Source organism: Miniopterus schreibersii, assembly GCF_964146895.1.
Source record: "Miniopterus schreibersii genome assembly, chromosome: 11".
Taxonomy (NCBI): domain Eukaryota; kingdom Metazoa; phylum Chordata; class Mammalia; order Chiroptera; family Miniopteridae; genus Miniopterus; species Miniopterus schreibersii.
Window position 1 is genome coordinate 2,444,197 of NC_138111.1, and position 12,282 is coordinate 2,456,478.

General features: G+C 55.4%; 1 protein-coding gene across 2 annotated transcripts in view; it reads left to right on the forward strand.

Moving 5' to 3' along the window:
- The window catches only part of FUBP3 (far upstream element binding protein 3), a 48,184-nt gene that overhangs the window by 33,788 nt on the left and 2,114 nt on the right, over positions 1 to 12,282 (forward strand). For both annotated transcript variants that reach the window (XM_081150960.1, XM_081150961.1), the window contains exons 11-18: positions 489 to 589; positions 2,522 to 2,663; positions 6,071 to 6,231; positions 7,012 to 7,085; positions 7,393 to 7,473; positions 7,682 to 7,758; positions 10,843 to 10,914; positions 11,981 to 12,108. In XM_081150960.1, coding sequence (XP_081007086.1) covers positions 489 to 589; positions 2,522 to 2,663; positions 6,071 to 6,231; positions 7,012 to 7,085; positions 7,393 to 7,473; positions 7,682 to 7,758; positions 10,843 to 10,914; positions 11,981 to 12,108 — 836 coding nt within the window. The remainder of the gene's footprint in view (positions 1 to 488; positions 590 to 2,521; positions 2,664 to 6,070; positions 6,232 to 7,011; positions 7,086 to 7,392; positions 7,474 to 7,681; positions 7,759 to 10,842; positions 10,915 to 11,980; positions 12,109 to 12,282) is intronic.

The following is a 12,282-nucleotide window of genomic DNA, read 5'->3' on the forward strand; positions in this document are numbered from 1 at the left end:
GGAATCAGCGTAGCATTTCCAGTGTGTAGTTTTGCCAAGTAAAGACTTGTCTTTAAATTTGTTACTGTGATTTCATAAAATTGAACACGACTTAAAGGCGTGAAAAAGGGCGAACGTCTTGAGTAAAGACAAGCTCTCTTCATGAGCAGAGTTGTCTACAGTGTTGCCGCTTCGTTTCCCTAAAGACGGAGAAACACGGGGGGCTGATCTGGGGGACTGTTGCCATAGCTCACTCAACTCTGTTTTCCTTGGTGTGTGTTGTTTGTTTTTGGTTTTGTTTCTTTAATGATACCTCCTCTAAACATCTGTAATTGCGTGAGTACTGGCACGGCCGTGCAAAAGACGTGGCCGTACACCTGTCCCTGCCAAGCGATGCCCCGAGTCTGGTAACGTTATTACCCCTTTGACACTGGTAGGAATAATCAGACTAACCCTTTGTCTTTTGTAAATTGGGCTTTCCTAATCCCACCTCTTGCCTTGTTCCACAGACGATGGCATTAGTCCAGAGAGAGCTGCACAGGTCATGGGACCCCCCGACCGATGTCAGCACGCGGCACACGTCATCAACGAGCTTATTCTCACAGCCCAGGTGGGTCCGGCTCTCGATTCGCCTCACTCGCCATAGGGGCCGGTGCCACATAGGCTCTGGGGCAGCACACAGCGCGGCCCCTCCAGTCATCGTGGGAACCGGTGCTGGTCAGTTATCTCCCTCCAGATGCACAGCCAGGGGCTGCTCTGCAGCTGTTTCTTTCCTGCTCATTTATTACTTTCTGCCTTTGTTGTCTTAGAATGTAGATTTTCTGATTATTTAACTATTGGTGGGAACTACAGTGCAGATCGCCAAGTTTCAAACAGTTGCATGTACTTAATTTACAACTATAAGCAGAACATCGTCTTAGCTTTAGAAAGCTCTCCAGGGCCCGTCCTCCAGGTCTGAACGCTGTCTTCATGCACTGGCTTCGGTGCACATCATTCGGCACGTGGGGGCCTGTGTGGCGTGAGCATCTCCACCTGCCCCGCTGCCGGCAGCTCTGGGGAACAACTGTAGCTGCCGGCAGGATAGGTTGGTGCGTTCCCCAGGAATACAGGGCTGAGGAAGCTTGAGAATGATGGGAGGTGAAGAAAGAGGCCTTGGAAATTGCTGCCTAGCTCTGCCATTAGCCGGGTGACCTTGCACGAGCCTTTGAACTTCTCTAGGCCAAGTAGTCTCAGCAGCAACCAGGGTTTTGCACTGGATGGTCCCCTAAGTCATTTGGGAGAACACACCAAAGTAGCACATTTTTAGACCCTGCCAAGATGTACTGCATCCAAATATCCAGGACGGGCTTGGGTCTCAGCTAGAGGTGCAGGCAGTTCTTAGGATTAGACAAGTTCCGAACAGTCTCTGATCTCCCATCCTTTTTAGTAGGGAGAGGCCATGAACCTAGAACGGTAGAGGCTGTGAGATGATGGGAGGCAGCCCTGTCCTTGGGACACTGCACACACAGCAGATGGCTGTGCATGTGTTTACCATGAGCCTCTAAGTCACCCGTGTACTATCATTTGTCCCATTGAAGCGGAGTGCGAGAAGATAGCCTTCCAGTTACCTGTCTTCTGCTGGTTAGATTTGGGTAAACATTCCGTTGTCCCCTAATCGACGTGGGCAGGTTTCGCCAAGCGTCTCTTCACCAGGTTGAACTGTTCAGCTTCTCCCTCCCATTGAAAGGAGCTCTCAGTCCCACTAGGTTTTCCCTCCATATTTAAAAGGTTTAAATGCTGCAGCTCCAAAGGGACTCGGGGCAAAGCCTGGAATGGGATGTGTTGCCCTCCAGTGAAGGGAAACTTCCTCTGTTCGGTGCTGGGTGTGGTTTTGCTGTCTGCGGGGGGACTGAGAATGAGTCCAAGCCTTCTCCAGCCCAAGACCCTGCGCTCCAGCCTGGCCTGTTCCCTCCCTCTTTGGGGGGTGGGACAACCTGTTTTTCTTTAAAATCCTCTTACCCTTTGTGCTGGTTGGATTGCAAGGTATTCTGACTCTCATGTAGCGGTATCTGAATTGTTCTTTATAGGAGCCTGGTCAGGGCAGGGTCAGAAGTCGTACATTGTCACTCTTACGTCACTTCAGATGGTCGTAGCTCTTCCCTAGTTTCTGGATTCTGGTGGGCCCCTCATGTGTCAGCCCCAGGAAAGGGCAGCCTCGCTGAGAAGAAAATCAACTTCTGACCCTGGAGATTGGCGCCCAGTAACGCAGCCCCAGGGAGAAGAGCACTGGGCTTCAGACCCAGGAGTTTATATCTGGCTGCCTGTTTTTTCAGGCTGTTTGTGTTGTTATGTAACCACATGCGTTTATCTGCACGTGCTCCGTAATTCACGTGTGATATTTGTAAGGTCTGTCTTTAAAGAGTACTTCACATCTGAACTGTGGAAAGATGCTTGGGCTCTGATGTGGTGTTGATTACATCCTGTCACCATCGCCTCCCTGGAGATGAAGGGTTGTGCTCGGGGCAGTGGCAGAATCCTCACATGAGCTCTGCTTCTTTCCCAGGAAAGGGATGGCTTTGGAGGCCTCGCAGTGGCCCGAGGCCGGGGCCGAGGCCGCGGCGACTGGAGCATGGGAGCTCCTGGTGGCATCCAGGAGATAACATACACGGTGCCAGCAGATAAGTGTGGCCTCGTCATTGGCAAAGGTAAGCGGCAGCTGCCGGGGTTTTACGTTCACTCCCTAGCTATTGACCTGAGAGCATGTGGGTCACATACCTCCATAGCATGATGTGGAAGCTGTTCGCTGCACTTGAGTGAAGGCACCAGGCCTGTGGCATCAGCTCCCTCTACAGGAGCCCATTTGCATGGGTCTTCTTGGAAGGGGCAGAGCATGTGCGCTGACCACATGGAGGGCACTCTGTCTGTTGAAGCTGCTTAGTTGTTGAAAAGGCTGAGTGTTTGTCGATGGGCTGATTAGAAATTAACTCGCTTCCGAGGAACTTAGAGGGACAGTTAAGATCATTTCCTCCAGTGAAGGTTGCATTCTGACAGGTGGGCCACTTTTTTCCTTACTGGATTTGGGTATGCGGTCTTCATTGACACAACATGTGAAAATAGATTTTATCTTTTCAACACATTTATCATGAGCAACAGACACTGCGTGGAGGGAAGTAAGAATTGATTTATTAGTTTCCAGGCATTTTAGAGAACATGAGGTAAACCCTCGCTACTGGCTGGGGTGCTCCTTCCCACCTTTCAGTGAGAAGCAAGGTGGGAACAGGCAGGTTTCTAGGCCATCAGGGCTGGCTTATCCGGGCTGGCCTCGCCTTGGAACCAAGAGGCGGGAGGCCGCCAAGAGCAGGTCTGTGGCTCAGCTTCTGTCTGCTCCACGTGGCCTTGGTGCCGGCAGGAGACTCACAGTCTTCTCCCCGGAGTTTCTCCAATTTCTGTGATCAGCAGGTATCCCTTAGCTGGAGGAGGGCTGCTAGCATTCCATGGCATGTGATTCGGGAATGTCTCCACCAACAGAAAGCTGAGACCGCTATGCACGTCCCCACGAGCTGGCGTGGGGGGAGCTCACCCTGCCGTGGACAGTGTGTGTTTAGCTCTTTCCAGATGTTTATCTCCTGTCTGTGTCGTCTTTGAGATGCTCAAAGGCGGTAGGAACAATGTGGGTTTGTTTTCAGTGCTGGCAGGGTGCCATACTGAGAAGTGTCTGATGGGCCTTGTTAGCTGCCCATGTGACAGGTCAGACACACTACCCAGCCCAGCACCTTGACTGCGTGAGTCAGTTCTGTTGATGCCCGGAGGACAGTGAGATCTAGGTCTCTGCCTGTGAAAGCTGTTTCATCAGCGGAGTTTTCATGTGAATGTGAGTGCCTGGACACTGGCAGAGCTGGCTTACTTCACTGGGACAGTCGCATAGTCAGTGAAACCTCGGTGTTCACAGGACAGCCTCTCAACTTTCTCCACTGCAAAGTCATCCTGAGTGATGCCTAGAGGAAAGTGTGACAGCAGAGGACACAGCCACTGCTGCTGTGTCCAGTGCTCCAGTTTGCGGCGTGGACAAGCCCAGGGAAAGTTCCTTTGGGGGGGTAGGGAGCTTTCTGTACTCACCCAGGGGCTGGATGTGAGGTGCTCCTCCTCCTTGGGAAAGATGTGGGGGTGAGGGAGAGGGGAGGGAGCCACACGCAGCCAGGCCCTGCTGCCCCTGCTCCGGCCCTGGACAGACGCTGTGCCTCCTGGGCCCCTGCTGGATTTCCATGATAAATACAGCAACAGTGACAGACAGTGCGGCCAGCCCTGCTCCTGTCAGCCAGGCCTTTTAGCAGGTTTGATTAATTGCTTTACGATTTCACGACCAGCCGGGGGGGCCACTGGTGGGTGGCTTCTGCCCCCATCAGGTGGAAGAATGGAGCAAGCTGCTGAATGAGTTATATAGACAGCCACCATGGGCCAGGCTGGTGACCTCATTTTGAAGAAAGATAAACTTAAATTAACTCCTTCTGGCCCCCCGTGCAGTTTTGTGGGGCCTCCTCACATTAGCATGCGCCCAAGGCCTCGGAAGAGGGGCTGTGGGGCTGCGGGGTCTCAGTCTCAGACACGCGCACCCTTTGTGCCCTATGCCACAGCTGAGTGGTGCCTGAGTGCAGGCCGGGGAAGGTCTCCGCCGAGCCTGTGCTCTTCGTTGCTCCCCAAAACGCTGTTGCCAAGGAGCAAAGTTGTCACTTTTCGTGGGGCAGGGATCTGATGCACCTGTGAGTGAAGGGCAGCAGCTGCGGGCCTGGGACTTTCTGCTCTAGTCACTGCTATTCCCAGACAAGGGTAGTTCTCAAGGTAGAACATGTAAGGACACTTAAACTATCACAGAATTTTAAGAAAATCATGAGCACAAGGTTTGCTCAGTTCTTTTATTAATTTACTTTAAAATTTAAAACCATCCTCTACTAAACCGGCACACTATCCAAGCCAGCGTTGAACAGGGCTTATCGGAAGGCCCCAGTTTCCTTCACCTGGTGTGAGCGCTGCTCTTACCGGCTTGAACTGCCTCCAGCAAGGATGCTAGACCTAGGCTCCAGTTTTGCTTCCTGAGCCCTGTGGAGTCCTGTGGTGGGGTGCGGGGTGTCCCCTACTCAACTTCCTTCTCGGCAGGTTGTTCAGCCCAGGCCTCCCCTCAGCGGGGATGCAGGGCAGGTGGTGTGTTTGAAGGGTTGTGGATGTGTTACAAGGAAATGACAAATGTCATGTGAGATTAGTTTTGGCTCCGGGCAGGGAGGGGTGACACTGAGACTGGCCTTTAGACATTGCTTTTGATAATTTGGGGCTCCCTGGTCCCTTGCACTGGATTTTTCACAGATTGTCTTTTTCCAACTTTGCAAAAGCTGCTGCAAGTTTCCCTTGTATTCTGGCCCCCCCTCAAATTGAGCAGAACTGATCTGTAAGTTCTGAGAGATTTCAGACGAAGAATAAAACTACTGTTACGCTGGTGGAGCTTTTGTTACGCAAATCTCATTAAGAGACTGGGACTGTCATGGGTTTTTCAAAGAGTCCAAGTAAATTTTCATTAGCCTGGTCCACCCAGGCCTCTGTGACCCCCATCCTCCGGCTGCCTCTCTGTCTAGACCTGTCCCCCCGACCCTCCCCATGGAGGAGGCAGGGACTTGAGAAGTGACAGGGTGGGATATTACAGGCCCGAGTGGGCTCCAGGCATTGTTGGGGCCTGTGGCTGTCTGTTTGACCTGCGGAGGGAGGGAGAGCAGCAGTGCGGTGGCCACGCCAGGCTGAAGGCCCCCATTGTGCCATAGAGGAGCCATCAGGTCGCTCGCGGCTCTTGTGCTGAGAAGGATGGGGAGTACCTTTTCCAGGCTGGGGTGGGAGCTGGGACACCGAGATGGAGACCAGCAGGGGCCACATGGTGTCTGTGGTGTCAGCCTGGCTCAGAGAAAAGGACCAGCTTCTCATCCTAAGTCTGGCTTTGCAGGTGAGAGCCCTGAAGTAAATAGAAGGCAGTGAGGAAATGCCCTCCCTTGTCTCCTGGAGCAGAGTATTGCCCAACGTGCGGGTTTGCCACCGTTACCACTAACCCTTCTGTCTCATGTCCTCCTGCCTGCAGGGGGTGAGAACATCAAAAGCATAAACCAGCAGTCAGGAGCACATGTGGAGCTGCAGCGGAACCCCCCTCCCAACACCGACCCCAACCTGCGAATATTCACCATCAGGGGGATTCCTCAGCAGATCGAGGTGGCCAGACATCTCATAGATGAGAAAGTTGGCGTACGTACAAGGTCCTTTCCCCACCTGGCTTACTAATAGCTGGATTTTCTGGTGGGCGTCCAAGGTACCTGTTTCCCCAGAGCCTTGTACCTCCTGTACCTCCTTACTCCTTGCATCATGTGCGGGCACCTCCCCTCACTTTGCTGAGGGGAAGGTTGGGGTCCAGGGGTACCAGGGCCAGGGCCAGGCCCAGGCGTGACGAAGGAAGCCTTCTGGCAGAACTCACCAAGGCCACCAGCTCAGGCCCTACAGCCGTGTCCCCTGCAGGCTTAGATGAGCAGCTGGGGCAGCAGCCTTCCCCCAGCACTGCCCCGGGACCCCCACTGGTGTAGCCCTGGCAGCCAGCCCTGCAGGCAGCTTTCATTGACTCTGGCTTTAGTTTCAGGCACCTCAAAGCAGATAAAGAAAGGGAGTGTTGATGGAGGACAGATTGGCCACTGCTCACCTCAAAGGGGACGTAGAATGGCAGAAAGAGCCATGGGCCAGCCTAAATTGACGGCAGAGTCAAGCAGGTTGGTCCCTACCCCCAGGGTGACATGCCAGGGCAAGTGTGGTGGTGCCAGTATTGGCTGCTGTGTGGTGGTATTGGTCACTCAAGGGGCAGAAGGCGTTTCTGCAAGTCAAGTCTGCTGTGGGGAAGGAAGGCTAGTGTGAGTGCCATAGGGGTGTCTTTCCTTCACTTGACTGTCTCCCCAAAAGCTGTGGTCTGCCTTGGGGAGCCTGGGCAGAGGGCAGAGATGCATCCGACAGGCAGTGAGAGTTCCCTCTGCGCCCTGACAGGGTACCAGTCTTGGAGCACCTGGAGCCTTTGGACAGAGCCCCTTCAGCCAGCCACCGGCCACACCTCATCAAAAGTGAGTCTTTCACATCAACCCTGACTGGATGAGGTCCTCCCTCCCAGCCACTTCTAGGGAGGGCCAGCCAAAGCCTGGAGTTCTGGGCGTGGGCAGGACTCCTCTGTACCTCTCACCATGGTCCCTCTGGCTTGTTGTAGCTCACTGACCAGTGTGGGGGTGAGAGCCTTCCCAGGAGCAGAGGGTCTTCTGGTTGCTGCCAGCATCCCTGAGGGCTACTCCCCATCCTGGGGCTGAGGGGAGATTTTGCAAAAGTCTTTCCATTGCTGGGTCCTCAGCCCTTTGACTTGATTTTTCACTCTGTCAGCACCTTTCCTCCAAGGAGCTCAGGGTGCTTCCCCAACATTGCTGCTAAAGTGAATGGAAACCCCCACAGCGCCCCCGTGAGGTAGGTGACCTGCTCTTATTCTGTCCCTGGGGTTCTCAGTCAGGACTAGGGTCGTGGTCACCTGGCCACTGCTAGGGGAACCATTGTGCTTGCCTGGGGTGGAGGGGGTGAGCAATGAAGACAGACAACGGGATAGGTGGGAGGTGGCCCAGGAGCGGAGGGGATGTGTGACCTACAGGAGAGTAAGTGGTACTTTCATTGTCCGCAGTGGTCCTCCGGCCTTTCTGACCCAGGGCTGGGGCAGCACCTACCAAGCGTGGCAGCAGCCCACACAGCAAGTCCCAAGTAAGTTTCTCCAAGGAGGTGGACTGTGCTACCCCTCCCCCACGGGCAGGCTCGAGGGGGTGATGGGCTTGAAATGCTCTCCTTCCAGCTCTGCCAACAGGCCCAGGGTGTCCCTTCCCAGGGATCCAGGGAGCCTTCTGGCCCATCGGGAGGTTTCTGTGCAGTGGCACTGGCCTCCAGGTGTGTGGGCACAGAGTGGGCTGCCTCTCTCCTCCTGGCCCACCTTCTCAGACCTTTCTCACCTGCTCTGTCCTCAGAGCTGTGGGTCAGAAAGGCCTTTGGACATTGCAGGCTGTGGTTTGCTGAGTCCCTCGGTTTCTCTTGCCTACAACTCTACCCCTCAACCTGCACTCTCCTGAGCAGTTTCCTGCTTGCTGGGTGCCCTTCCCACTCTTCTCCTTCGGCCACAAGGTGACCATCTCCCTCTCTTCCCAGCACCGTCTTAGAAAGGGACTCTTTGTGTCTCCTGAACTTTTCAGAAAGCATATATTAGAGAATTAGCTCTGCTGAGTGGCATCACTGAGAAAGCTGATTGCAAAAAGAGGAAGTTCTGTGGGAATCAAACCCATTCCCACTCTCCAGCCCCAGTTGCTTTAGGAGTCCTTGAGCCCTTTAGAGTCCTCATTGCTGGTGGAGCCCATCTTGGAAGCCTGTGAAACCAAAACAGAAACCTGACCTTGGGTCTCTCCAACCCTCCAAGGGCCTGTGATCTGTCTGGGAGGTGGTCTTCAGTGTGTCTGCACAGTGCTCACTGCATGCCAGGCTGCAGGGCCAGCGTCACAACTCTGTGCATGGGGACCACCTGGGGTCTGGGCTGCCACCTCTTTGCCCTTCAGCAGAGCAAAGTGCTGCCCTAGGACCCTGGTCAAGGTCACAGTTAGGTGAAACCTGCAGGGTCTGGAGACCAATGCTTTGCAGCCTCGGGCACATCCTCCCTTTGGGCTCTGGTCTGTTGTCTGAAATAAAGGGTTTGGATTTGATTTTTAAAGTAACAGCAAGCTCTGACCGTGTGAATGGCGAGCTCTGACAGTGCATGGACGGGAGCTCTGACAGTGCATGGACGGGAGCTCGGACAGTGCATGGTCGGGAGCTCGGACAGTGCATGGACGGGAGCTCGGACAGTGCATGGACGGGAGCTCGGACAGTGCATGGACGGGAGCTCGGACAGTGCATGGACGGGAGCTCGGACAGTGCATGGACAGCGAGCTCTGACTGCGTGAATGGCGAGCTCAGATACTGCATGGACGGGAGCTCTGACTGCGTGAATGGCGAGCTCGGACACTGCATGGACGGGAGCTCTGACTGCGTGAATGGCGAGCTCGGACACTGCATGGACGGGAGCTCGGACACTGCATGGATGGGAGCTCTGACAGTGCATAGATGTGGTTTTCCTTCCCTTCTGTAATATTTTCTTATGAAGCGTGTTAAACAGTATTTTAAAGAGCTTCACTGTGGACACCGGCACTCCACCCGAACCTACCATTCCCGTTTCACTAGGCTCACTTCATTCCAGAGCCTGTCCTGTTTTGTTTCCTCCTGTTCTGACAATTGGAGGGCAACCCCAAATGTGAGGTGACTTGGGCTGGGTTCACATTTGTCCCGTGGTCCAACACAGGACCTCGACTTGGGCAGTGTGTGTTTACACTGAAATGCCAGGGAGCACGTCCTCCTGCCTGAGGGACACTGACCCTGGAGGCTGTGGCTCTGCAGAGGCCGGCCTGCTGCTTGCCCACGGCCAGCCCACCAGGAGTTGGGAGGTGCCCGTGGTGAGGAAGAAGACACGGCAACGCCTGCTTTCTCGCCTCTTCTCACCAGCCTGCGTCTTGTGTTGAGCTTTGTTGGTTTACTCAGAGGACTTGGGAATTGAGAATTGGTTTTGGGCATTGAAATCTTTTTTGAAAGAGAAGCCCTGCTTGCCCACACTGTCCACGACTGAGGGAAGTGTTTGCTGCCTACATTCCCCACGCCCAGCCTTCCCCAAAACCAGGTCCTTCTGCTCCAAGCATCCTGGTCTGAGCTCCTTCCTGCCCTGGGGGTGGGGGGGGGCACTTCTCTCCTCTTTACCCTCCTACCTGTCTCTTTCCCTGGCCCACACCCAGACTGCCCACGTCCCCACACCCCAGTCCTCAGTGTGTCCACTAGTGGAAGACTTTGCTGAGAATGTGTCTACTGGGGGGGGGGTCCTTAGTGCGCTTCAGACTGGGTCTCACTGAGCAGCGACAGTGGAGGGGCCTCAGCAGGCGGGGACACAGCCAGCCTGGCCTTGGCAGAAAACAAGGTCCTGACTTGTCGCTGCGTTGTCTCTTGATGTATGGATGACTCTCCAACCAGCTGAGGCACCCGTCCAGGGCTCTCCCAGTTGTCTTTTAACACTCTTTATGTACCTGGGCAGGCGGAGGCTGCTCTGTTCCTACCCCGTCTTTACTGCACATGCCGCATGGAGAAGGGGCTGGTTAGTGTAGGAAAGCAGAGGGCAGGAGCAAGCCCACATGTCCCTCCCCTGCTCCTGCCCCAAAGGCAAAGGGCTGGCTTGTGTTGGGTGTGTGGACCTTGTCTCTGTCACCACTTTGAGCTCAGGCTCTGGACAGGTCCTCAAGTGTTGGCTACAGCTCAACCTGTGCAGAGGGAAAGCTGTCAGTCTCTGCACAGAAGGCCCAGTTCAGGGAAAGTGTGCTCGGTGCTATTTGGACTCTGTGTCCCATTCGAAGGCCCTTCCAGGCAGCTTAGATGACAGTCAGTGTGCCTTGGCTCTGCACACCCAGCTCCAGTCCCTGTTTAAAGGGGTGGAGGCTGTTCCGATGGTTGCCCTTAAGGGGCAGCAGTCTGTACAGCCCTTGCCTCGCAGGGTCTTGGTTGCACACACACCCCGGCCTGGGCAGAGACCCTCTTGGGTGTTGCCATATCTCCACAGCCGCTTGCTGCCACTTTCTTCCCAGGCCTCAGGGCTTGGAGCAGGCTCCAGGTGGGCATGGCCCAGGGTGAGCAAGCGAGTGCCCAGCAGGGCCTGCAGCCACCGGGCTGGCGCTGGGGCTGGGGAAGGGGAAGCGGAAGCCCGGAAACTGACTGCTTTTGTTCTTTGCACAGGCCAGCAGAGCCAGCCGCAGAGCAGCCAGCCCGACTACAGCAAGGCCTGGGAAGACTATTACAGAAAGCAGAGTGAGTCACTGGCAGTCCCACAGTCAGGTCCCCAGCCACAGAGCCCCTGCACTGGCCAGCAGCCCTCCTTGTCCACGGCTCCTTGTCACCTTTCTCTTTCACCTTCCCGTCTGCCCTTCTGTGTGTGTGTCAGAAGAGGTGTGGTGCAGCCATTGCCTGCCTCCACTTCCTCCCCTGTCTGGACTCCAAAGGGTGTGACACCTCCTTGGAGGACCAGGGACTGCTGTCCTGGTGCACTTTAGAACTGTGTGGCCAGGACGCAGGCCAGCCGCTTCTCGTTCCCTGCTCTCTTACCACTACCTGGCGCTTCCTGGCCATTTCCGAGCAGGTGAAGAGAAGAGCAATGGGGGACTCGGGGAAGGGAGCCTACGCTTGGAGAGGGTGGTGAACTGTTTAAGAAAATGAACCAGTCTTCTGTAAAAGGGCAAGGAACACTGACAACGTCAACCAAACCCCGGCGAGTCATTCCAGATGTGGACTAAGTCCTCGGTGTATGTTGCAGAGCTGCTGCACTGGGGGAGGAGGTCTCTCAGGTGGCTTGAGTCTGGTTGGAAGAGCTCAGGTCAGAGGCCATCAAAGAAACAGTCACCTTGTCACTGCGTCAGGGGGCAGGGAAGTCATCCTCACCTGGAGCACCTGCTAGAGGTCCAGGTGCCTGGTCTTCCCCAGATCTCCCAAATCCAGGCTCCCAGACACACTCAGGCCTGTGTTTCCAGTCCGCCATGGGACTGGCTACCCTGTGCAGTGCACGCACCCACGCCAGGCACCCTCTTCCCTCTTTTCTTGCTGGGAGCTGCTGGTCACGGGGACCAGTGCAGACCAGTGCAGAGAATTGGACTCTGAAAAGAGTCCTGAAAGTTGCAGGGGTGGAGCGGGGGGCTCCGAGCTGCAGCAAAAGGCTAACTGGGTTTTTTGCAGCCAGCACTCAGGTCCCGCCTCACTGATGAGAGCGATGGGCACTTGTTCCGATGCCTGCATCTTTGGGAAGGGATTTCTCCGAGCATCGTCCTTGTCCCCTCAGTCCTTCCCTGCCCCCAGTAAGCCTGTTTGTCGCTTTGTCCATCAGGTCACGCTGCCAGCGCTGCTCCTCAAGCCAGCTCCCCACCGGACTACACCATGGCCTGGGCGGAGTACTACCGACAGCAGGTCGCTTTCTACGGGCAGACGTTAGGGCAAGCGCAGGCCCACAGCCAGGTGTGTAGCCAGTGCCAGCCCTGCTGAGGCTTCCTAGACCATCCCTAACCTCCAGCCCTTCCTCCCGGGTTTCTGGGTGTGCCTGCGCCTGGGGCACGAGCCCCAGTTCTGGAGGGCCCAGCCCCTGGCCCCTCCTTGCCCCGAGAGAACAAGTTTGTGCCAAGTGGGAGAAGA